General features: G+C 41.9%; 4 protein-coding genes across 12 annotated transcripts in view; 1 reads left to right on the plus strand and 3 right to left on the minus strand.

Annotated features, from left to right (window-relative positions):
• Galphao (G protein alpha o subunit) overlaps positions 1 to 10,689 on the minus strand; it is a 31,494-nt gene extending 20,805 nt beyond the window's left edge. The window contains exons 1-2 of one of the 8 annotated variants that reach the window (XM_020960003.2): positions 10,529 to 10,689; positions 9,118 to 9,444 (exon numbers count right to left, since the gene is read on the minus strand). In XM_020960003.2, the coding sequence (XP_020815662.1) occupies positions 9,118 to 9,235 (118 nt within the window). In that variant the 5' untranslated portion in view covers positions 9,236 to 9,444; positions 10,529 to 10,689. Of the gene's footprint in view, positions 1 to 2,230; positions 2,655 to 3,605; positions 3,751 to 9,117; positions 9,445 to 9,559 lie in introns of those variants that run through there. The other 7 variants (XM_020960004.2, XM_086838383.1, XM_086838385.1 and 4 more) reach the window with 7 other exon arrangements.
• Positions 10,690 to 11,115: 426 nt separating this feature from the next.
• Positions 11,116 to 13,312, minus strand: az2 (zinc finger protein az2). The gene is made up of 3 exons (XM_020959613.2): positions 12,838 to 13,312; positions 12,399 to 12,761; positions 11,116 to 12,335 (listed from the first exon to the last, which is right to left on the minus strand). Exons 1-3 carry the CDS (start codon positions 13,222 to 13,224, stop codon positions 11,307 to 11,309), a joined length of 1,779 nt encoding a protein of 592 aa, XP_020815272.2. The 5' UTR covers positions 13,225 to 13,312; the 3' UTR covers positions 11,116 to 11,306.
• Positions 13,313 to 13,389: 77 nt separating this feature from the next.
• LOC110189569 (phospholipid-transporting ATPase ABCA3) lies at positions 13,390 to 19,787 on the minus strand. Its single transcript, XM_020959700.2, has 13 exons — positions 19,437 to 19,787; positions 18,784 to 19,369; positions 18,460 to 18,603; positions 17,622 to 18,378; positions 17,028 to 17,512; positions 16,654 to 16,933; positions 16,058 to 16,580; positions 15,112 to 15,797; positions 14,910 to 15,048; positions 14,675 to 14,857; positions 13,903 to 14,562; positions 13,769 to 13,834; positions 13,390 to 13,670 (listed from the first exon to the last, which is right to left on the minus strand). The coding sequence occupies exons 1-13, from the start codon at positions 19,652 to 19,654 to the stop codon at positions 13,460 to 13,462; spliced, it is 4,938 nt and encodes a 1,645-aa protein (XP_020815359.1). The 5' UTR covers positions 19,655 to 19,787; the 3' UTR covers positions 13,390 to 13,459.
• Positions 19,788 to 19,930: 143 nt separating this feature from the next.
• LOC110189472 (uncharacterized) lies at positions 19,931 to 22,529 on the plus strand. Of its 2 annotated transcripts, XM_086838390.1 has the most exons (2): positions 20,031 to 20,132; positions 20,189 to 22,529. In XM_086838390.1, the coding sequence occupies exon 2, from the start codon at positions 20,219 to 20,221 to the stop codon at positions 22,160 to 22,162; it is 1,944 nt and encodes a 647-aa protein (XP_086694516.1). In that variant the 5' UTR covers positions 20,031 to 20,132; positions 20,189 to 20,218; the 3' UTR covers positions 22,163 to 22,529. The 2 variants fall into 2 exon arrangements, with proteins under 2 accessions (XP_020815212.2, XP_086694516.1); XM_020959553.2 differs by having other exon boundaries at positions 19,931 to 22,529.
• The last annotated feature ends 1,357 nt before the right edge of the window (positions 22,530 to 23,886 follow it).

A 23,886-nucleotide genomic window follows, 5' to 3' on the forward strand; every position in this document is an offset into this window, starting at 1 on the left:
GAGATTAATGCTTTGTTTGTGTGGAAATCGAAGGCAAAGTGCTTAAATTTAATGCCTCTGGAGATTGCAGGAAAACAAAAGATTTGGCCAGTGGCAGAGCTACATATATAGTGGGGCTTACTTACGTATTGCCCCCGATTATTATTATGAATTCTTGAATGCGCGCACGGCAAGAGAAGGAACCATTTTTTTAAATAAACATTTCCAGTACACTCGGGGCACACACAACACACTCACACGCAGCAGTGGGTGTTGCCCGAAAATTAACATTTTCATACTGAAACACACGCAAAACTGTCAGAAATTGAAATCTTTTTCCCCCCCTTGGCCAAACATTTTTCAGCTGAGTCCGGGCAAAAGAGGAAATTAAATGAAATACACGAAATGTAAACAGCAGCAGCCAATGATTCGTGGGGGATTTGGGGGGAAAGGCCGGGCGGTGTAGAGTAGGTGGAGATGGGTTGGACATGCAGCCGGAGATGAGAGATGAGAGGCACTGCCCAAGTGTATGAGAAAATGTACGAAAATTACTCATTTTCGGGTGGCAGAATGAAGCACAAGTCGAGTAAATGCAATTTTCCTTCATTTTCCTCCCAAATTTGGTCAATTTGCACACATTTACTATACTATACTATACTGTGAGCTAACTAGAGTGCTGGAAAAGCCACTGAGCCCCCACCCCGCCCGCAATGCATTTGCAATTTTTCATTTGTTAATGTCTCCCGGCGGACATGTTTATTATGTCTCCTTATCACAAATCGGAATCCAATTGCAATTACAATCAGCTCGCTATATACATATATACACTCGTACGGAGATACATACATGAGCACACTTTTCCATCGACTGAGTGACCTTGAACTCTCTGCCTGATATATGCACATACCGTATGAAAATATTATTGTGATTATTAAATTTATGGCAATCCCCATTCGAACTGTGCCAAGAAAAGGAAAGCAGAACCTGCGGGTTTTTACTCAGGAATCGATATATAAAGTGTGTCGAGGAGGTCTGCAAATGTAATAATAAAGTATAATTAAACCTTGTACAGACATCTCCCGTGCCGGATAAATTAATGGTCTGTAATTGATAAGTTGTTGGCAATAAGTTGCTGCTTTTTCTTTATTCAGACCAAGCACTTGTGTACACGTGCATTTGATATTTGAATAAATTATGAAGACAAGGGAGCCTAATTTAATTTAACCCAAGATACTCCCAGGGGTGCAATTGTATAAATTTCTCCTTAAGAATGTGTTCTGTTTCATAAGAAATAGGTTTTCATATAGTAAGACTTAAATGTGTTCTATTTGGATATAAAAGCAAAGGTCTATAAGACCATTTTGAATGTAAATAAGTGAAATATATTCATTATAAAACAGGAATTGTCTTAATACCATTTTCTAAAATGAGTGTATAGGAAATATAACCTACTAAATGGTAAATAGAAAGAATTGTTAAAAATTTTAGTTTGTCAAATTCAATTTCTATTTAACTTGAGGTCTTAATCTTAATCTTCAATTCAAAGAAATCTCTAGATCCCTAAGTTTTAGCCAAAAGCCTTTCGTTTATGTTAGCCGAAAGAGTTTACAGCTAGATGTTTTTATAAGAAAATTCTCAGAAGATATTAAGGATTTTATAGATTCCCTCAAAGAGATATAGACTCACAAGTGCATTTCATGGGGTTTCCCTCAACATTTTTAAAGATCAAGCTAAAATAGAAGCGAGTTATAGTACTCTTAGATAAATTTCGTTTTTACTGAGATCATTTTCAAATATGTTTACGGATTTTAAATGTTTATTTTTTAAGCCATTTTATGTTTTAATTTTACCAAACATGTATACATTTATAAAAATAAACTATTTAAGGAAATTAGTGGTATCATTTCCGAAAGGATAATCCTTTGACACTCTCTTTTATGAGCTTTAACATACACCCCAGTGTGTATTATTCAACCGATGGCAAAGTTTATCGTGCTGCGAATGGAATTTCCAAAAATAGCTTGGGTCAAAGGGCAAGGCTGCACCATGACTGACAGAGGAGGGAAAGCAATTCCCAACCTAAAACGGGGAAAACATGGATGTGTCCCTGGGCCTCTCCTTTTAATGAGTCGCCTGGGCAGCAGCCGGCCGCCGCCCGCCCCCAAGTATGCTACACTAATTTTAGCAGAGCCGCGAATTAAATATTGATGCGCCTGGTTTATGGCGACCATTCTGAGCCCGGAACACTCACCCAGCAGCAGGAGTTTGATGTCCTTTGCCGCCTGTATGCCATCCTCCTTGAGATTGCGCTCGATGAGGCGACTCCTGGCGGCTGCGGCTCGCTCCTCGGCAGACTGTGCGCAGCCCATGGTGCGTATTGCCTCGACGCAAAACGTTTTGAAGGTCGTTTGGTATCGGCCAACTCAATGGCCGACTACGTTGCCAGCGAAGAAAACCAAGGTGTACGACGACGGCGGCGGTTCACTTTTTCCGGAGGGACAAATATACACGATGACGGGGGTCTTAACTAAATCGGGTATCCGAGGGGATCGATCCTGGAGCACTTTACTTTGACTTCAGTTTTTATTATTCTTTCTTATACATATATTTTTTTTTCTTTTGTAGTGATGGCACTTATTAAGCACTTTCTATTGAGTTTCCTCTTGGGGTCTTTTCTGCATTTAATTTACAATTTCTCACATTAGCGAAATACTCAACACATTATGTCACCAACATCAGTTTTGTTTTTATCTGCGCATTTTGTTTTGATCAACGGGAAAAAAGGATGCTTGGCTCAAGGATTCGCGATTTGTCCGCCAAGGGGAGAGCCCAGTTGTAAACTGAAAAATTCGCGTGTCCGAATGAGCGAAACGAAATTCGTTACTCGCTTGCAAGTGCGGGAAATTTTGTTGTCTTTGCCTAGAAAAACTTGAAAACTAGAAGATAGAGCAAAGAGCGAAGAGCGCGAGAGTAGCGAGTGGAAAAGCTCTAACTGGGGGCGCTTTCGGAGTGTGTAATTAAGGAGCTTGTCCAAGACTCTTTATTTTTCATTAACCAAAATTCGTAATCTCCAACGCGAATGAACATGTGTGGCGACAAAAATCAATAAGTTATCACCGAAAATTCTGCACTTTTTGTCGCCTTTTGTTCTGCGGGAACATCAGCAGTTGTTTCCTGCGGTGTATGACATGTACAATATTTGCTATATAGATTTATATCTACATATATACGATTAAGAGCTCCGTTGTTTGCAACTCTCCACCATATTATTTTTCCTTCTCCATTCTACAAGTCTTACAAGTGGCCATAAACAAGCGAGAGCGACGAGACGGGGTGGAGAGTGGAGAGCTTGGGCTGGAAAATGGGCACATGCTGACGCAAAGGCAGCGAAAAGGAGGCGAGTTTTTTCGTTGTTGTTTCAGCCAAATAAAAAAAGCACAAACAAAACTTTTCTCTTGTACACTTCGCAGCTATTTGTTTTTGTATTCCAGCACGCTAAATGATTCATGCTTTATCCAAAAAATACAACAAAAAAAATAAGAAAAACGGAAAAATTTAAGAAAGCAGGGAAGATCTTTCGCCAGTTGTTTTTTTTAAGGTTGATCATATTATGCGGAAAACTAAACTGTAATTGGTAACACGATTTGCACAATTATTGTAGAATTTTTTACACTAATTTTTCGCAGTTTGTAATATGTTAAAAACACTAATTAAACGGATATTTGCATTTTGCAAAGCTCTCTTTTGTGCGAGTTGGCTGGAGAGCTGGCAGAATTCAACTGAAGCAATGGAACTAACGGAACCGTGCGTGCCTGGATGCGAGAATCTTCTTGCTCTCTCTTTCTCTGGCCACGGTGCCGCCCAAAGAGGCGAGCTTTCACAGTGTGTACATTCTTCAATGGTGAGGCAAAAGCTCTCCTTTGTGGGAGAGACACAGAGAGATAGAAAGCGCACCTGCGCCGGCGCCACTGGAAAGTTTAAAAGTCAGAGAGGGACATGGAGCCTGCGCAGTCCAGGCAGCAGCGAGTAGCTGAAAGACAAGGACAACCAAAGCAGCGAGTGCGCCCACGCGAGGTGGTTTTTTGGTCCTTTTTCCCATATTTCCATTATATTTGGTTTTTTTTTTTTGTGGGAGCAACTTAAAGTGGCTTTGCAGTTTAAACGGAGAATGCTCCTCCCTCTCACACGCAATTAAGTCGACGGCTTTAGAACTTTGCCACGTTTATGGGCCAAGCCAAAGCGCATTAACACAAACAGCAGTTGGCCAGAAGCAGGATCCTCTGGTTCCCTCTCTCGCTATCTCTCTCTCTCTCTCGGCCGAAAATTTAAGCAATGCCAATCGTTAGATAAAACAATCGCATTGATTCTATTGATAGGATTCCGATTGCGATTCCATTGCTGGAACTTTGATTGAGTGTCTCCTCGATATGCTGCAATGTAAATCGCGATGGCTGCAGGACCGGTTTGATTATGACCAAATCAATTAACGGTCCAATAAAAGCAGTCATTGAGCCCCAATTAGAGAGCTGCCTCGGTCCATCAACGGGCGAAATGGCGGCAATTATTTATACCTAAGTGTACAGTAGGGCCAGCCTGCCATGAATTGATTGCCCGGCCCTAATGGATCACTTCCTCGGGATGGAGAACTTAATTTGGGTTGGGAAATGTTCTGCGAATTACTTTGTCAAGGTTTAAAAAAGCAGAAAGTGGATTTAGTATATGTTCAAAATTAATTTGTGCATTTCTTAGACTTAATATTTTTCATTTCTGATTTAAAACGTGTTTTATTGTTTAACTTTATTACACTTTAAAACTAGGAAAAAGCTTAACAAATCACGTCCTGGTTTCCTTGGAATTAATTTGATATCCTGAATCTCAATTCAAGGAATACAAGGAATACTCTCGTTTCCAAGAAGACGTTGCAATTCCAGAATGCTCTTGTGAAGTCGGAGTAAGTAATAAATTAGGTACTGACATACTGATTCTTGAACAACGCAACATGGCAATCAAGCAGGATGTTTTCCTGGTACAGCCTGATTTTCTAAGAAATTATAATAGCAACGCCATTGCCCTCACAGCCAATGCAAAGCTAGGGCGACGATAATTACCCAAAAGGGTTGAAGGAAAACAAGGCAATTTTATGTTCCATGAGCGAATGGCGTGACAAAAACAAAATGTCAAAAAAGGACATTGCCAATGGGCGAAATTCCACTGAGAACGACTTTATTTTCTCGTTCTTAAATCACATAAAATATTTTATATGTAGGTACAGGAACAATTCCTTAAATTATAGGAGAAAACTGCAAAAAAGTATGCAAGGATATTAAATATTTCAATGTTTCAATTAAATATTTTATGCCTTTCTTTAGGGACACTTTTAAGAGATTTCAAATAAGATGTGCACATCAATAAATAGAATATAAATACTTATGATTTTGATATAATACTTGTATGTCTATGGAAATTTAATAATAATAATAATGGCTCTCCCCAGTGTATGGCATTTGAAATTCAAAGGGAAACCCCTTAATTTCGTTGCCCCTCGACCACCGTAACGAGCTTAATTAAATTATCACTGTGCGAATATGGACCAAAGCTACAGAGGCACAGGGAAAAAAATTGAAAACAATGAATGGGCAAATGAAATTATTGAATGAATTGGGAACCAGCAAAGACCACGGACCCAGAGGACCGAAGGGAGAACGAGCGAAATACCGCAAAACCCCAGTCAACGACAAACGGCAAACAAATTGACAGCGTTTTTTTTTTTTTAATTTTTTGTTTATCACGCGATCTCTTCGCTCTTCGCTCCAATGACAGGCAGCGGCAAAGTGGAGCACTTGTGCACTTGTCGCCTCCATCCGTGCTCCGGTAGCTTCTCCTCCATGCCATCCGTCCGACCATTGCCATTTGGCGTGCCGTTTTACGGGCTGCAACTAGCTCGGCGGAGGTCAGAGGTCGCGGGCTTTTGGCACTCGGGCGACATTTGACTCTGCTCAATTAGGTTCGATTTGTGTTGTACTTGGCATCTTTTATAGTTTACTTAACGAGCCTGTTTATTTGCATTGCCCTGGGTTTTGCGTTTGCAAGCGAGAGATTCGATTCCGGGAGTCGTGGGTCCAAGAACTTAATTGCTTTGCTACATTGAATTGTTTAGTAATCTAGATTGGATCTGACCATCGATAGCTTCGTTTGATGACCCCAAAAATAATTATTGCTTGATAGAGTAAATTGAAAGAAATGTTCAGAGGAAAGTTAAATAATCAAGGGGTGTGAAAGTGAATTATTTGTAGAAGATGCAAATCAAGAGATTTATCTCGTACTTTGTTACTTTGAGAATTGAACACTTTCAAAACATATATGAACTATTTGTAGAAGAATCAAGAGATATATCTCGTACTCTGTTACTTTGAGAATTTAACACTTTCAAAACATATATATAATTATAATTGCGTTATCAGAGCATTTTTTAATAGAAAACTTTCATGTCTGAAAGCCACATTTGTTATCATAAACTTATCAGTATCAATTACTAAGTCTTAGGGACTTTTACTTTCGGATAATATTATCTCTATCTTCAGTATTTATAAAATGTAGCCAAAATCTTATGAAGCTAGCTTTATCAATTATTATTTACTCAAATTCCATAACAAATAAAATACTCTTTGTTATTTTAGTGCCATAAATAAAGAAATATTTCATTAAAACTTTGGCCCCAAAAATTCATAACTGAGCCAAAAAAGCATCCATTAAAATTCCGAAAGCTTTTCTTTGTTATTTCTTACTACATTATTAAATCTGCATACTTCATTTAAAATATACAAAATTAAACATTTTGGACATCCTTTTCTGCGTTACAAGCTTCTAACTAAAATTATAACACCCTGCACGGGTATAGAACCTCTAGTATATTTATCTAGATCTAAATATAAGCAAACGCCTTAAGATAGCCCCCAGAAGTTAACGTATATATTTGTCTATCCCGCCACAATTTCAAATTGTTCAGGAATGCAACATTCTTCCTCTGCTGCCGTATCACTCAACACACAAGAGTTGGAAAAGAGGCAAACAATGTGAAAAACTGGCATCGAGAACGTTTCCTCAATAACCTTTGGCTTGAGAATTATGCTTCAAGTGGCAGTTTTCTTCAAAACTTCCGCTTGTATCGCCGCTTCCAGTCACACCCACTCGCCTTCTGCATGTCGCACACCCCTATAAAGTACCACCCACCCACCGTTCACTCTCTTTCCTTCCGTCCTGTGCCGTCCATTGTTTCGTTAGTGTTTCCTGGCCGCCATTCGATGCTTCCGCCTGCCATTTATTGCCCCTTCTCGGCCCACAAGCTACCCGCAACCAGCAACCCGCTTCCCGGTAGCCACACCACCGCCTGAGAGCCATGTTGCAACATGAGCTGCAATCCACAGGAGCTGCTGCTGCACGCCACTTCACTCCACTTGTGCTCCTTGTTGCTTGTTAGGGCGTTTAAAAGTTTTGCCTGATTGCACAGAACAACAGCGAGTTACTGTGGCAGGATTAATACGTCTACACTTGGGGAAAATCTTTGCGAAATACAAAATTATTTAAGCAACTCTATTCTACTTGGGGATTTTAAAATGAAAGTACACAGACCATAGAATATCCGTCTTTAACAATGTGAATCCTGAATATGTTCTGGTTCGAGAGTAAGCTTCCTTTTTCAGTGTAGTGCATCTCTGCTTCTTATGTTCGAATATCCAGGAACAAGCTTGTGTGTAGGATGTTACAGTGAAAGAGAACCACAAGGGTATGTTGCAGCTTTGTCCTTTCGCTGCCTTCCACCTGCATCCTTTCCTTTCCTTTTTTGGCGAGTCAAAGTCAATAGTATTAACTGACATTTCAATGTCACTGTCCCAACCTGGTTTTAGGCAACACAAACACACCCATGCCTCACCATCCCCTCCCACACCCAGTCCCAGCTGGCGTACACACGTGCGATTGTTTCAATGTCAAGTGGCGTCGATTGCCTTCACTCGCTGGCGGATGCAGACGCACTTCTGGCTAAATCTCAGCCTAAGGCTAAGGCTAAGGCTGCACCCACTTGCGGATTGCGGTTGATGTCAAACAGTGGGATGGCGATAGCACTTTAAGCTTGTGTTCCGTGTATTGTGTTTAAAATTAAACCATGTCGAAGTATCCTTTTCAATATTCATCAGAAAAGCCAGTGTCTTGGACACATAAGCTAGATCCTGTTTCGTAGTCTTTACTATTTTTCTTAAGTTTGTAAATTTCCCCAAAAACGTACAACTTATCGTAAAACATGAAGCAGGAATCAGTACCCCTTTAACGAGCAAGTTCTAAGAAGATCTTTGTAATTTTCACCTGTATTTACAATTTTCCATTTCCCGAAAATATCATGCATTTTATTCCCAGCGGCAATGAATCAGTATTCATCCAAGCACAGAGTGCCATTGCACCACTTGAGTAGAGGTGAGGTGAGGAAGCTCCAGAAAGCCACATGGCTCCTCCTCGACAATGTTTAGTTTTCACACTCGACCGGCAGAGGCAGATGCAACTGTTGCTGCTGCCATTGTTCTTGATGTAGCTCCTTCATTGCACAGTGGGACAAGGACTTGATAATAGAACTTCAAAGGCTAAAGGATAACCGTAACCCGTTAATTATAATTTTGAGTCTTAGAGTTGACGAAAGACTCTCTGTCGTAATATAACTTTATATTTATATTAATAAATACAAAGAATCAATAAAATAAAGTTTATTTTCCGTATCTGAGTGAATCATACGAATATCCTTGATAACCCTAAGGTAACTACAAGTCCGAGAAAAAGGAAAGATACCTTATAGACCTGTAAACAATACCGGATATATGAAAAGGAAGAAGCAAGTCCAAGTGCTCTGATAATAATTTCAGGGATATGTGAAGGCCGGCATTTCCGCCACTGTGCGGTGAAAGTGTGTGCAATAAATTTTCCCCTATCTATCGGCACCGAAAAACCGAAAATACAATTTTCCAACGCACTTAGTCAAGTAGCCCGTTTCCGATAAATGCTCGTCTATATCCCCCGTGGAAAAATATCTACATAAAACAAGTGAACGCTGACGCAGCGATGAATTTTCACTTCCGGTGAAAAGTGCTCACTTACCCAGAAGCAGGAGCTTGATGTCCTTGGCCGCCTGAATGCCATCCTCTTTGAGATTCTTCTCGATCTGTTTGGATCGCTGTATGGCGGCGCGTTCCTCGGCGGATGTGGTGCAGCCCATTGTGTTGTTTTTTTTCTTTAGTTTTGGGATTTGGGATTTGCGGAGGTGCGTCGGAGTCTGGATTTGGATCTGGATGAACGCGGGGACTTTTGCCAATACGCCTTTCGCTTTCTCTTGTCTCTTGCGCTCTCTTTCTCTCTCTATATATGTATATATCTCTTTGTTGTTGCCTTATTTGTTTATGTACAGTTTAACGGTCTCCGTCTCCACTGAAAACAATAACAAATGCACACGGGTCAGGCGGGTGACTCACGGGGGAATTGGTGTAATGGGCCAAACAAGGACAACCGTATGGCTGCTGCCACTGACTGTAACTGGGCCTACTTTTATGGTCGCCACTGTGTGTCCAATAGGGCGCGCACTGTGCTTTAACTATATGTTATTGTTGTTGCTGTTGTTGTTATCAGACAGACGCAAAGCAAAAGCCAAAAGCAAAGACAATGGCAAACGCAATGATAGCAAGCTAATTTGCATATGGAGAGTATGTTTTCTGATATCGAAAAAAAAACAACATAAAAAAACAAAAAATTCATCAATCGCCCTGATAAGATAAGACATCGGGCCAGATCTCGATAAGAGCGAGCTAATTTATCATGTAAGTGAATTAGTTTTTGGGGAAAATGTATCCTTGCTTTTGCTTCTACTTTTTGCGTATGTTTAGTTTATTTATTTAATTGATTTGTAATTTGATTTTTAACCGTTTTGTGTTCTTTTTTTGTGTATGTATTTAGCAGAGGGCGTAGGCGCAATGTGCCGGCTATTTGGGAAAACGCGAGCGGGGTTTGTGCTGTTCCGGGGGCTTTTCCCCTTTTCAGGGAAATTAAATGTTGCCAAAAATGTTAGCTCCGTTTTTATACGCTTTTTATGCAAAAAGAATAGTGCGTGGGCTTCCCGATTTCGATTGTATAAATTTTCATTTAGTTTTCGTTTCACTCACTCGCACACACTCACTCACAGATACTCACGCACACACTACGCACTCTCGCGCGCCACACCCCCCGCCCACTGGGCCGCGCCACCCACCACCACCCATTTGAGTTTTCCTTTCCTTTTTTTTGTTCACATTTCAGCTTTCAGCTTCACATTTACCACCGCCTAGTTTTCCAGCCAGCCGTATACACACCAGCACAGTGTGCCTGTGTCTGTTTCTGCTGCTGCCTTCGCGTGACTGTGTGTGTGTATATGCGTGCTGCAGGAGAAGGCTTTTCGCTTCCTCTCAGCTTTCGGCCCTTTTCCTAGCGCTTTTCGTATCGTGTTCCGCTTGCACCCGCACTGATCGTGTTCAGCATTTACCGTTGCACTTGCCGAGCACTTGCACTTGTACTTTTTGGCCGCAGTGATATTGGTAAATTACACTTTTTAGTGTGCGAAAATTTTGGCTGCTCTCTCGCTTCGTTCTCTCTTTCAAACTGCAGAGGGCGGCCAGCTGTTTGGCGCAGCTCTTGCGCAGCACTGGTCGCGGCGGGGGAGGGTGTTACCCAACACTGGTCGCAACAGCTGCGCGATCTATTTAAAAATCAAATTATAACAGAAAAAAGGATTTAAATTAAAAAATATTATTTTTCAGATAAAAACTTTTAGAGAATTAGTCATTTAATTAAAATTACATTTTTTCTACAACTAGTAGAGTAAAACAATCGGGGATCTAATTAAAAATGCAAGTAATGGCAAATGCACATTTAATTTTAAAAATATTATATTTCAGATAAAGACTTGCTTACGTATTAAAGTCATTTGACTAGTTTTACAAATATAAGTGCACAGTCAGACACATAACCTTCAGAAAAAAGTTGCTAACAAAAAAAATTTGTTGTTTAAAAGCTTAAAATGAATTAAAGCTTTGATCTACCTAAGAGAGAGAACAAGAAAACTATACAATATAATTTTATTTATTAATTTTTATTTAATCCTAATTTTAATGTCACAAGTGTTTTTAAACAAAGCATATTTGTTTAGTAAACATATGTAGAAAGCACTTTTAAGGAGTAGATACTATACTATAAGTTTGGGACACTATTCTAAGCCGTTTTTTGAGGGTTTAATTTGAAATATAATGAATTAATCGGTTTTTTTATTCGCTGGAAATGTTACCTTGGGCCTGAGGGAATGTGTGAGAAAAAAGAGCTTCGCCCGCCGGTTCCGCCACTTTCAGTGTGCTCTTGATGATCTTGTGCGTGCGTCGCATATGAACGCCCAAGCTGACGCGCTCCGAGAAGCGTGTTGTGCACAAAGAGCACTGCAGCGTCTTTTCCTTGTGGATGTGCCGATGCTTGACCAGGGCATTGGCATTCGTGAATGTCTTCTGGCAGATTTCGCACACCTTGTCGCGGATGTTCAGGTGCGCCTTCACGTGATCCTTGAGATCGCGCTTGGTGAGAAAGTCCTTGGTACACATGGTGCACTTAAAGGCGCGGATTTTTGTATGCACCGCCGTCACGTGGGTGGTCATTTGGATTTTCTGCTTGAACGACTTGCCGCAGAACTCGCAGACGAACGGCTTCGCGACGTGCTTTTCGTCGTGCGTACGCTTATGAGCCGCCAGTTGGTTGTTGAAGGCGAAGCTCCGGTCACACAGGTCGCAGGCGAACGCCTTGCTCATGTGCACCCGCTGTATGTGCTGATGCAGGTGGCATCGCCGATCAAAGTTAAGCTCGCACACCGTGCACCTGAACCAGCCGCCGTCGCCCATTTTGTGGTCCCGGAACTGGTGCGCCTGCAGAGCGTGATCCGTGCTAAAGGCCTGCTCACACGCCTCGCACTTGAGCTTCTGGCGAAACGTCTTCGTGGGCATAAAGGCTTTGCAGCGTTCAATGTACCGCTTTTCGGCCACGGAGAGGCCCACAGACTGCACATCGGTAAGGGTTTTAATCCGGCGGGAATACCATTGCCGAAGGCTCTGAATACTGTCGTATACCTCGTAGTGCGTGTGAAGGCCCAATCCCGAAATCTCAGAGCTCAGCAAATCAGTCATCTCCAAGATAGCCGACTTACGTTCGCTCAGATTAGAGAAGTGTTTGTGCGTCGGATCGTAGAGATGCGGGAACTTTGCGTACAGATCGATGAACAGGCTGGTCAGTCGGTTCTCCTCAGTAAACACCAGCTGTCGGGGAATATAAATATTCAGTTAGCTCTGATCTAAATGTTGTGTCTCCAATCAATCCACCTTGATCTTGGCACAGCCCTCATCCTCATCGGTCTCAGCCTCCGCGGGATTCCCACATTCGGCCAAGAAGGTATACTTGGCGTGGTAGTACAGTGGTACCTGGGTCAGCTTTTGGGTCTTTTTCTGGCGCGTAATGGACGCATATTGGGAGTGCAAGCTCGAGATGCACTTCTTCAGCTTGTACGCAGTGAGATGGAGGTTGACGGAGTTCTTTAGCTGCTCCAGTAACTCATCGTAAGCAGCGCTACGCTTCTCCTTGTCCTTGTATGCATCATCCGCTGGATCCCAGAGGCAGGGTTTTTGCTGGTACAATTCAATGAACTTTGTGATCCTTGGACTGCGCCGGTAAAACGTGGGATTGAACTGGACAGGTGGGAGTGAGACCAGAGATCTTGATTGAATGTATAGTCTTCTTGGCGGACCAATAGAAGTAGCTTACTTTCGACAAGGGGCTGAAATCTGTAACTCCCGGCTCGCAGCCAAGCGCCATTCTGACATCGTCCACATCTCCGTCTCTCGCTTCACTGCCAGACTCTGACTCCGAGGACACGGGCAGGTCCACGAACATGTCCTCGGCCAGACAATCTTCCTCCTCTGCCTCCAACTTCAGCCCGCTGTTCTCACTATCACAGTGCCTGTCCTTCTCCTCGACTTCCACTTCCGTGTCCGTTCGCTGGTGGCCTCTTATGTGCTGGATAAACTCCCGCCACCGCTCCAACTCCATCTCCACAGGGCAGGGGCTCTCATCGTCTTGGCCAGAAGCACCTGTACATGTTAGCATAAAGTGCTCGTAGTTGTTCCACGCCAAAAGATTCGCGCAAATCATAATACGGATTACAAACAAATGCAATAGAGGTGGGCAATCCGACACCAATAGCTCTGTGTATCGGAATGTGTCATCCTATATCGATATCGATAAAGGTGACAATGAAATCGATAATTCAATAGTTTGAATTTTTCTAAACCTGTCACCCATGTCATTACGCGTCAGTTCTTTCTTTTTTCTACTTTTAGTAACTATACACAAACATAACATGGAAAACACATTTATACATAAAATTTTAAAAGTCATTCGTTTGAACAACCATCTGGTTCTTCAGCTCCGTCCGCGTATCGTGCACATGGGCTACCACATTTCTCATGTGCGCCTGATAGATGCAGTAGTCCTGGATATTCAGCCGGACCCTGTTCTTCTCAATGGATCCGTAAAGGTACGAGTAAACAATCTGATCCACGGGCACATAATACTTTAGCCAATTGCGCCTGCGAGCTCTTTAAAGAGAAGATATATAAGTTAAATAAATCCAATTAAAAAAGAATTGAATGCAATCAAAATTCAATAACATTTCCTTATGGTGATCACTACTTACACCAACTCTGATCTGTTGTGCATGAAATTGACAAACTTTGCCAAGTTATCTACGTCCTTACGCAGGCTGTGAGTATAAAATGAAAATTAGTTAATATCAAGTATACGAGACACTTTTGGCACAGGTTAACCCACTTCTCCTCCGTTTCGGCGATGGTGGCACCGTCGCGTATAAGGCGAACCTCAAAGTAAAAGCCGTGACTGTACTTGTATCGCAGATACTGCAGACTGCCAATGGCCAGCATCTCGCCATGTATGAAAAGGATAATGAAATCAGCCAAAATTTTGCACTCCAGCTCATCATTGGTAGCAAAGATCATAGTCTTGCCGCAGTATCGCATATATCTCAATATATTCCAGATCTCACGCCTTGTCGTCGCCGGCATTCCGGCCGTCGGCTCGTCCAGGACCAAAATCTTATTGTATGCGACCAAGGCTAGGGCAACCTTAAGCTTGGCCAGCTTCTCTGCCGTAAGGAGTCCGCACCGACGGTGCATCCAACCGGTCATGTTGAGCATCAGGCACAGATCGTGTATCTTCTCGCTGATTTTCCTTTGCGGGACGCCGCGGATCATGCACAGCAGCCGGATGTGCTCCCTTGGTGTCAAATTGGGCAGCAGGCCTCGGTACTGCGGATTGTAGCCCATATAGGTGTGGATGCTCTCCAGGTCATACTTGAAGTCCAAGCCCCGCACATAGATCTCGCCGTAGGCAAATCCCTTCTCACCCACCAGCTGCTGGATCAGGTGGCTTTTTCCGGCATGGCGAGGTCCATAGATGCCCATGCTCATGTATCTAAAAATAATTTTAGTAAATGGATGGTTACTTTGGATACTTCAATAAACAAGTTAATTTCTCTATCCTCAATCAACTGTGTACAATTCTTAATTTCATCCCATTGACTCACTTGTTCAGGGCAAAGGATATGGTGTGAATTCTGTTACCCGTTTGTGGGATCTTAGCTTCCACCTGGTCCACTAAAAACACAGACTGCTTTGCCTTGGTATTATCCGCCTCGGCAATCTTTTGCTTCACATCAGCCACATCGCCGTCGTCGAAGGGATATGTGGCGGTACGCATTTTATGCAGGCTGCATGAGATGCACAAATTATTATTAACACATATTTCATTTATGATCTTACTCTCTGGAAGAGTGGAATTTCCTCTCCCGACGTTGGAGCTCGATCCAGAAAATAAGCACCAGGGCTATAATGGCGCATACGGACATACAGACAATAGCGGGCAAAATTCCCGGGGAAGACCATTTAAAGTAGGTGTCAACTGTGGGTAATGTAAGGTAGAATGTTCAAAAGAAAAATAAATAACAATTTAAACTAAACTCACATTTGCAGTTCGGCACTATCTCATGCATGTTCTTTGGTGTACAACCACGGTAATTCAAGCACTTGGCCCTACAGAGCCTGTGCTCTACGGACTGCGTATATATGTTGCTGATCCCGTCCAGCAGCGAGAAGCCCGGTGACATGCAAGCGCTGTGGTAGAACAACGAGTTGCTATTGGCCACATCCCAGTAGATAATGTACAGTACAAAACCGGACATGCCCTGCAGGATCATTGAGACGAGATAGGCCCGTAATATGCTAGAGTTAACAAACATGGTCACCAGATAGGTGATCGGAATTGCTGCCAGTCCAAAAAAGGCCAGCAGCATAACGATGATCAAGTTCTCAAACATCCCGAATCCTCCAATCCCGAATACAGCCATGATAAGCACAATGATGATCGAGTATATTAGGAAGTTAAACCAGTCCCAGAAAAGGTTGATGGTCCAGTAGACCGATAGACTCATACCGGCAAGATGTTCCATAAACCGGAAGTTATAGATTTTCTCCTCCATCATTGAGATGACGAACACGGATACGGTCATTGGGATGATGCATCCGATCGCTAAGGGGACGTGAATGTGAGCAATCTTGTTGTCCAACAGGTTGATCTTCTTGGATATTCGGGTGGGCATGGGATGGTTGGTCACCATAGTCGCTAGGTCGGTTCGTCCTGGATACGTAAGTCTAACAAAACAAAACAAATATTAAGCACAATCAAGAAGCATTGAATTAATGGATGTGAAGTTGAGTAAAAGCAGAGTTTTAAAGTATTTCAAATATGTTTCTATGGCAGCTAAATTATATAGTACACCGATCTGGGTCATTCCACATGTATTCGGCAACAGAAATAAGTCCTTTCGATGGCTCAACACATGAGCATAGTATCGGACAGACAGACAGCTAGACATGGCTAGATCGAATCGGCTGGTGATATTGAAACATACTTGAGGATAATGTTGTGGACCAGATTGAGCACCATGGGGGCCGAGTGGAAGATATCCGTGGTGATGAAGCCATTAATTTGGCTGCCATCTTCCAACAACTCCACGGCTCCCTTGCTCTTAAGCTCGTGCATCCGTATTAAATCATCGCGATACGATCCCTTCTCGCAAGTAAACGAGTTCGTTGTAAAAATCCTTGCCACCGCAACCCGATTCTCTTCTTCCGATGCGGTGCTATATGTCGTTGTCGATTTGATGTCAATGTAACCGCAACCTTTGACATCCGGTATGGACGAAATAACAGATGGATCCTGGAACCCGATGCGGATCGAGTTGGCGCGACTCTTCCCAGTACCGATCAGCACCGTGATGCGTGCAATCATTGCGATCAGTACAAATGTGGCGATGATCATGATGACGGGCCAAACATTCGGCGCCGAATTGATCATTCTCTTGTAGAACATGGCCCGAATTCGCTGTCTTTTTAGCTGTTTTTTGGACACCACCTGGTACTTAAAGGTTTGAGCTACACAGTGATGGGAAAACATTCCCATTATCCACTATCCATTATTTTATAAAACTAAAAGTCTCGAACTCACTGACATCCGGAATTATCTGCTGCTGCAGTCGATATGAGGTGACCAACTGCATATAAATATCGGATAGCTCCGCACCCACAACCTTGAAGTTCTCGATGCCCAGCTTCTTGCGATCGCTCTCCAGGTGAATGAGTAGCTTCTGCAGACGTGGACGGAACTCAGAAGGCAATCGGTAGGTTAGTGTATCTCCAATCTCGTTTTCGGGCTCCACAAATGGTTGAAACTTGTTAATAAATTCAGTGATTGGTACATCAGGGACGTGGGGTTTCTTTATGATAACCTAAAAAAATTGGTGCATTTAAATACAACATGTGTTAAATTTAGATCGATATTTCATAAGGGGAAGAGTATATAAAGTTTTTCAAAATAAATACCAGTTCCACGGAGCTATTGAACTTGGCTCGCAGGAAAAACGGCGTGCCACTAGCCTCCAGTACGCCCATGCTAAGGATTCCGATCCTATCGGCCACATGCTCCGCGTCTCCAAAATTATGGGTGGCGAAAATGAACGCCCGATTTTCCTTTTCCGAGTTGACAATCGACCAAAAGACCTGCGCCTCCCGGTCCGACAGTCTTTCCGTGGGCTCTTCCATAATGATGATCTTTGTGTCCCCGGCCAGGCAGCAGCACAATGCCACCATTTGCATAGCGCCCGAATTAAGCTTCCCAATTTTTGTATTCCGACTCTCGATGAGAGGATCGAGTATTGCCAGCCACTTGCGTTTCTCGATCTGATATCGATCCGAGTCATTGGCCGTCAGCTTGAGGCGCACATGAAAGTCGATGGTCTGCTCCACTGTTAGCTTCTCATTTAGTCCATGCTCTGCGAATCGGAAGTCAACCAGGTGACGTTGCCCACCTAAAAGTACACGGTATCAACTTTAAATTTATGAACCAAATGGGAAATATTGCAACAGTTTGTACAGTCACTTATTTAAATAAATAATTAAAGAACCCTCCCCACCTACCGGTGTTTAGAAAGGGCTTGTCCGTTAGCAATACAGTGCCGCGTATTGGGTATTTCAAGCCAGCCATGACCCTAAGGAGGGTTAGCTTCCCTGATCCGATATGGCCGAGAATCACGTACACCTCACCCTGGTATATGCGGAGAGATATATTCTTAAGAATCTTTCGCTCCGAGTCTCGGTGTGTGGTACTTATGTGGCGCAGTCGCATTAACTCTATGATGCCAGCGTCTCCGAACTCAAAGTTACTGATGCTTGGCACCTTGCTCATGTGCATCATGACCTTATCCGAATCCTTTGCCTTTCGCGCCCGATTGTTTACTACTCGCCGGCTAAGATACCTACCCGGAATTCGCCACTGCAATGCCAACAGGAGGAAGTAGTAAATCAAGCCCGATCCTATGACCGAGACGAAGAGCACGACGAAGTCGTTGGTTCTTATAAAATCGGGGTTTTCGTGAGAATACCTAAAAAGGTCCATGGCAAAAAGCATCTGGCAATTGAAGAAGCTAACTAGGATAAAGAAGACATAGTATTTGTGGGTGTCCCAGTAGCGCTCCAAAACAATGGCGAAGGCGGCATATGTAAAGAGCCACACGCCCAGAGCAAATAGAACCGCGTTGGTGGGATTACCGAATAGCTTGGCCACCACCAAAGCAGTTATTATAAGCTCCACAGTGAACAACACCACGAAGCAGACGAAGGCCAGAATAGCGAAGCCGGATAATTGTTTGTTATCATCTCCAAACACCCAGAAGCACTAAAATGGATAGAAACATTTTATTATCGATTATTTCTTTATACTGTACTTTTAGATAAATTCCTATAGGATGTTACTTACCACAATAATCAAAATGAAAATGGCACCAAGTATAATCAATCTAAAAAATAACACACAAAATTTTATAGCCCATTGCGTTCCGAAAGAATAACCATAATACCACTGATGGACCATGACACCATCCTGAACCTGGGACGCCACGTTCTAAGGGAGTTTAGTTTCACTATAAGTTATCAGAGTTATCAGAATAAACTTTTAAATACATAAATATACTATAAAGGTTATGTTACAACTTAGAAATAATGATATTTTTAAGCTCAACTGGCTTATTAGGTATATGTATATTATATATTGGAATATGTTAGATATTATGATTAGACTCACTCGGATAATGTTCAGGAAGGGGAGCAGGTATATAAAATAATACAAGAACGTGGGCAGCCGGGCAAGACTCATTGCGACGCAGGGCTCATCGGCAGCCTTAAGAAGGATGTTGTACATCAAGACATTGGGTTCCGAATATTCGCTGTTGAATTTTTCAAGCAATCGATGGTACCACTCTAAGAAGACCTGATGCTGAAGCTGCAGGAATCCCTCGCGTATGTATATATCCTGCTTAATATTTTTGTCCACTTGCTCCCGGTCGCTATTGATGAGTCCCGAGCAGCGAGTTATCCAAAGACGGTCCTCAGTTTGGTAAGATTTTACCGTACGGAACTCACTGGGGAAACGGATCAACATATTGAGTTTATTGGGCACATCATTGAGATCATCTCCTCTGAAAACCAGACCCGCTAAAGTGGTCCGTTCATCTAACTGATTCTCTAACTCGTCCTCGCTCTCGAAGGGAATCGTGTCATTAAGCTCCAGTGTCATCATCACCTTTCCGGCCAGTTGAGAAACAAAGGGCGTATTGGGTGTATAGCCCAGGTTCAACCGGGTCTTTTCCCGCCTTGAGTCCGTCACACTCCTAAGATATTGAGGTAGGTGAAGGTCAATAAAAAACGCTTATGTTAGGTTAATAATAATAAGCTTACTGTAATATGGAGAGGTCGGTCAGCGTGTGCGACTCGATGCTCTTCCCCTTCTCGGTTCCGGTACGCTTGTACAGCAGGCGCTTGGAGTGGGCGATGGGATTAAGCAGGATCACCAGGACCATGATTATCAGTGCGACTGCCTCGAAGAGCGTGTGCCGCCACATATTCAACTCGATGCCGATGTAGCGCCTAAAAAGCAGACCCTTGGTGGCCGGCATTGTGAAAATATCCCGGTGCCGGTGTATTTGAAAATTATGTATATATTCACAATAAAAATAACATGTAAAAGGGAGCCAAATTTGTTATTGGACCCAGGATGTGGAATATGTCAAGTTTGTTATATATTGAATTCAAAGCACATTGTGATGATTTTCTATGTTATGGCTTTATGGCGGTAGGAATAATTTGAAATGAAAATGTTCAATATCGTAAATTTTTAAGTTCAATTCAATATATCGATAAGATATACATATACATATATAATTTTAGTCGATTTTTCTACCTATCGATAAATATACGAAATCGAATAACCGCAGTTGATCTACAACAAATTAAAAACAAGCATAATTACATTTCCTCTTAAAGCAATACACTAAAGATCTTCGATGCAGGAAGACTTTGAACAGGACCAGTGGTCAATCGGGGACGACTCACTGTTCCAGGCTTGCGGACTGATTGTGGCTGCGGCGCACGCCGGCAAGTCGATATTCATAACCTGGAATCAGTACTATTTGCTTAACTTTCGTTTTAAGAAGCCGAAAGCGGACAGCAGTCGCGTCAAAATGACCAAGGTGCGAATACCACTGCCCTCGAGGACGAGTGGCAAGTACCTGAGGAGCGTGCACACGCTGAAGTTCAACACGATGCTCCTAATGTCCGACGGCGGGATCTACTGCTTTGGCTCCTTCAAGGCTCTGCATGCCATCCAATGGCTTAGTGGTGTACGATGCTTTGCCATAGTAGGCAATGGATTCAGCGTTATAAGGGAGCAGGAGCACCGTCTACTGCTGCAAACCTATCTCGACCTTCCCGGATTGGAGAAGGGCGAAAGCACGCTACAGCACACGTTCGACATTACGTACGACGAGCAGAACATATTCCAATGCGATTGGCAGCATGACGAGTACACACTGACCACTCTAATGGTATCCAGCGAGAAGGAGGAACAGTTCACGCAGCGCCTGTTTGGGGTCACAGCTGCCCAGCAGGAGTACGTCCACATTTTCAGCATAGGCGGGCATGTGTTTGCCCTGTGCAAAACCGAGCCTCGTGAAGATGGAGCAGAGAGCTCATACCACATCGAGCTGCTTTGCGTGTACGCTGCAATAGTAAAGTTCATTCGCATCCTGCCCGACCAGAACCTTTGTTTGGTGTTCCTCAGTAATGGCAGCGTAGACATGTGGTACGTTTCCTGTTTGCTTGACATCAAGCAGCGTCAGATGCATCACACCGGCGCCGAGTGGCTGGACTATGATGCAACCAGTCAGAAAGGCGACTTCTACTACACCGACGGCCTGCAGCTGGTGCGACTAAGATTCAAGTACAACGACCAGCTGGACGAGTGCTATGTCCACACCATGGTCAAGCCAGTGCCCGGCATACAGTGCTGCACTTTTCTGGAGCACAGCGAGCAATTGGTTTGCCTCAGCGACAATAATATATTCTATCGCATAGGCTTCGAGGCAACCGATCATAACAATGACTCCCCAATGGTCGACTTCACAGCCGAGTCCATTGAACGGATACAGCACAATGCCCAAGCCCTAGAAGCGTATAAACGACAGCCAGCTATTCTCCAGGAGGCACTACAGAAGGAGTACGAGAATCAGCAACTGATTGCTGTGGGTAGAAATCGTTTCGACGACAGCCTTCAGGCATCCCTCGAATTCCATCGTCGAATTCCCAGCTACGAGGACGACAATGTGCTGTTATTGGAAGCTCAACCTGAGGAGGCGACTCTTAAGGCAGGCAGCCTTTATGCCGTGCTGAACCTCACGGTCATCAATAGCCAACCTCTACAGCATAGTAATAACTGGCAGCTTTTGATTTGTTTTGACCGCAAGATACATGGCTTTCTGTTGCCCACGAACACGCTCTTGAACAGAAGATGTCGCATTGTGGTGCCGCTGAGGAAGCTAAAGAACGAGTTTTTACCTAGATTTAACATCAAATTGGTGGCTTTTATTGAGATCAGTAACATGATAAGTGCGGTGCTTCTTCCTGTAGCGGTGACCAAGAGTGCAGCCACCTATCGTTCTCTTTTCAGTTCCAATCGATCGTTTGTGGATTTTCGCTCGTATGATCTGCAAAAATTCACGGCCAAGGTATCACCAAGTGTAATTCAGCATACAATTCATTTCGGCAACAGCTTAACTCTACCTCAAATGGCTTGTCTCTTTAATGCCTCTGAAAAGAAACCCGACAGTTTATTAGAGTTGTACTTTCTGGATGACGCCAAGTTGCGACTCCAAGGGACTTCAAATGATTCAATGGGAAGTTTAGAAAGCGAAGACGCGTCCGCAATTTATTATTTTAAGCAGCACTTAGTTCTTAATGGGGATACGCGGGACCCAGAACCCATATCCTTGGATCAAGTATTGAAATTCCATTGTGAAACACAGCGATTGAACAGCAGTAAGCAAAATGAAAATATAGTAGAGTCTGGGGAAAATGTCATTATGCGTTTAGAGTCCAAATATAGAGCATTAAGAAGTTTAATTTTTTAAAAGATTCCTTACATATAAAAAGATATATTCCTTAATACATTTTCTTCAATGGATCGTTAGAAGGTAACGTTATATTAAGGCATTATGAATAATTATAGAGCTTATACTTTATTAAGGTACAAGCATTCCTTAATACATTTTCTTCAATGGATCGTTAGAAGGTAACTTTATATTAAGGCAATCTGAATAATTATAGAGCTTATACTTTATTAAGGTACAAAGCATTTAACCTACATTAATAATTAATTTATTATTTTTCAGATATAAGCTTTTAAATTATACATAATTATAAACTAATTTTTTTAACACCTCAGCGGGAATTTATTGTATGTCTTACAAAATAATAAAGATTTATTTTTATAAACAACTTCTATTGTACCTGGTATTCGATGGGAAACAATATTGATAAGCAATTATCGATGTGTCGAAGTTTTTATACTTTCGAAATTTTCAATTGAATATGTAGTGCATTGTATATATTATATATGGGCAATTCTCCAGAAACGTGCACCGCGGCCAAAAACTTAAAATTGCTTAAAAACGAGTATTTTTAACATGATTACATTAAAAATTGGTCAGGATGATCAAGACTAAGAGAATTTTTTATTTTCTAAAATAAGTTTCAAAAAAATCGATGTCAAACACGCGCAAACGCAAATAATGTTGTTTTTATCAAAAAATGGCATGTTTTGTTTTGATGCCCATCTCTTAAACCGAACCATTTTGCTTTAACTTTTGGTTTCTAATATGACATAAAAAACCCAAAGATTCAATATTAAGTGCAAAAGGACATATCCGATCACCAATATTCGTACAGTTTCAGTTTGAATTAGCGCTTTCCAAACTGTCGCGTGCGACATGTCGTGTGCGACCGGGACTAAAATTGAATTTAAAAAATAACTACTTAATATTTTAAAATCAAACAAAATACGTTAGTAAGATAATTCATTGCGTAATTCATTAAAATTTATTGTACTACAATTTTTCATCACGTTTCGCTGAAATCAGAGCTTAAACTGGTTTTTTTCAAATGTAACTTCTATTTTTGTCGCGTGCGAACGCAGTACATTTTAGTGAATATCTTGAAAACAAACAAGGGTTCAAAATCGACCTTTGCACCAATTATAGTGCTAACCAAGAGCTATACGTTTCAATTTTTATAAAATTAAAATAAAGTCTTGGCACATGTGTTTTTTTAGTTTGAATGCGTACGAATGTCGCATTCGACACCAGAGAATTGCCCATATACATCATTTATACATATGTTATATTATTTTATGGTCATAAAATTAAATTTTAATCCTAGAGTTAAAACAGAAATTATACTATATAAATATAGATGTAGAAAAAAAAAAAACAGAAATACTGTCAACATTTTATTTCCTTATACATATATTGTTTACAAGTCCAGTTTTACAATTTTTCTCCATACTTACTTATCGTTCCAATGGCAGCTTTATAATATAATAATCTGATTTGTATTAAATTAAAGAAAAAATTTTCCCTGCTATGCAAACTTTTAACTAAAAGGGTATACAAATTATAAACAAATATTTTAAATTATAAAATATTAGTATTAATAGTCAATAGAAGTTAAATTTTAATTTTAACATTTTTGTTCTCTATATAAAAAAAAAATAAACATATTTTCTGAGTGGAAATTTAAAATTCAAATTCAATCATATTTTCATGCCCGATATCAAAACAAGAGAATCGTTCACGTA

The sequence above is a fragment of the Drosophila serrata genome, unplaced genomic scaffold (genome assembly GCF_035046125.1).
Source record: "Drosophila serrata isolate PLE 108 unplaced genomic scaffold, ASM3504612v1 contig_347, whole genome shotgun sequence".
In the NCBI taxonomy this organism is placed as follows: Eukaryota; Metazoa; Arthropoda; class Insecta; order Diptera; family Drosophilidae; genus Drosophila; species Drosophila serrata.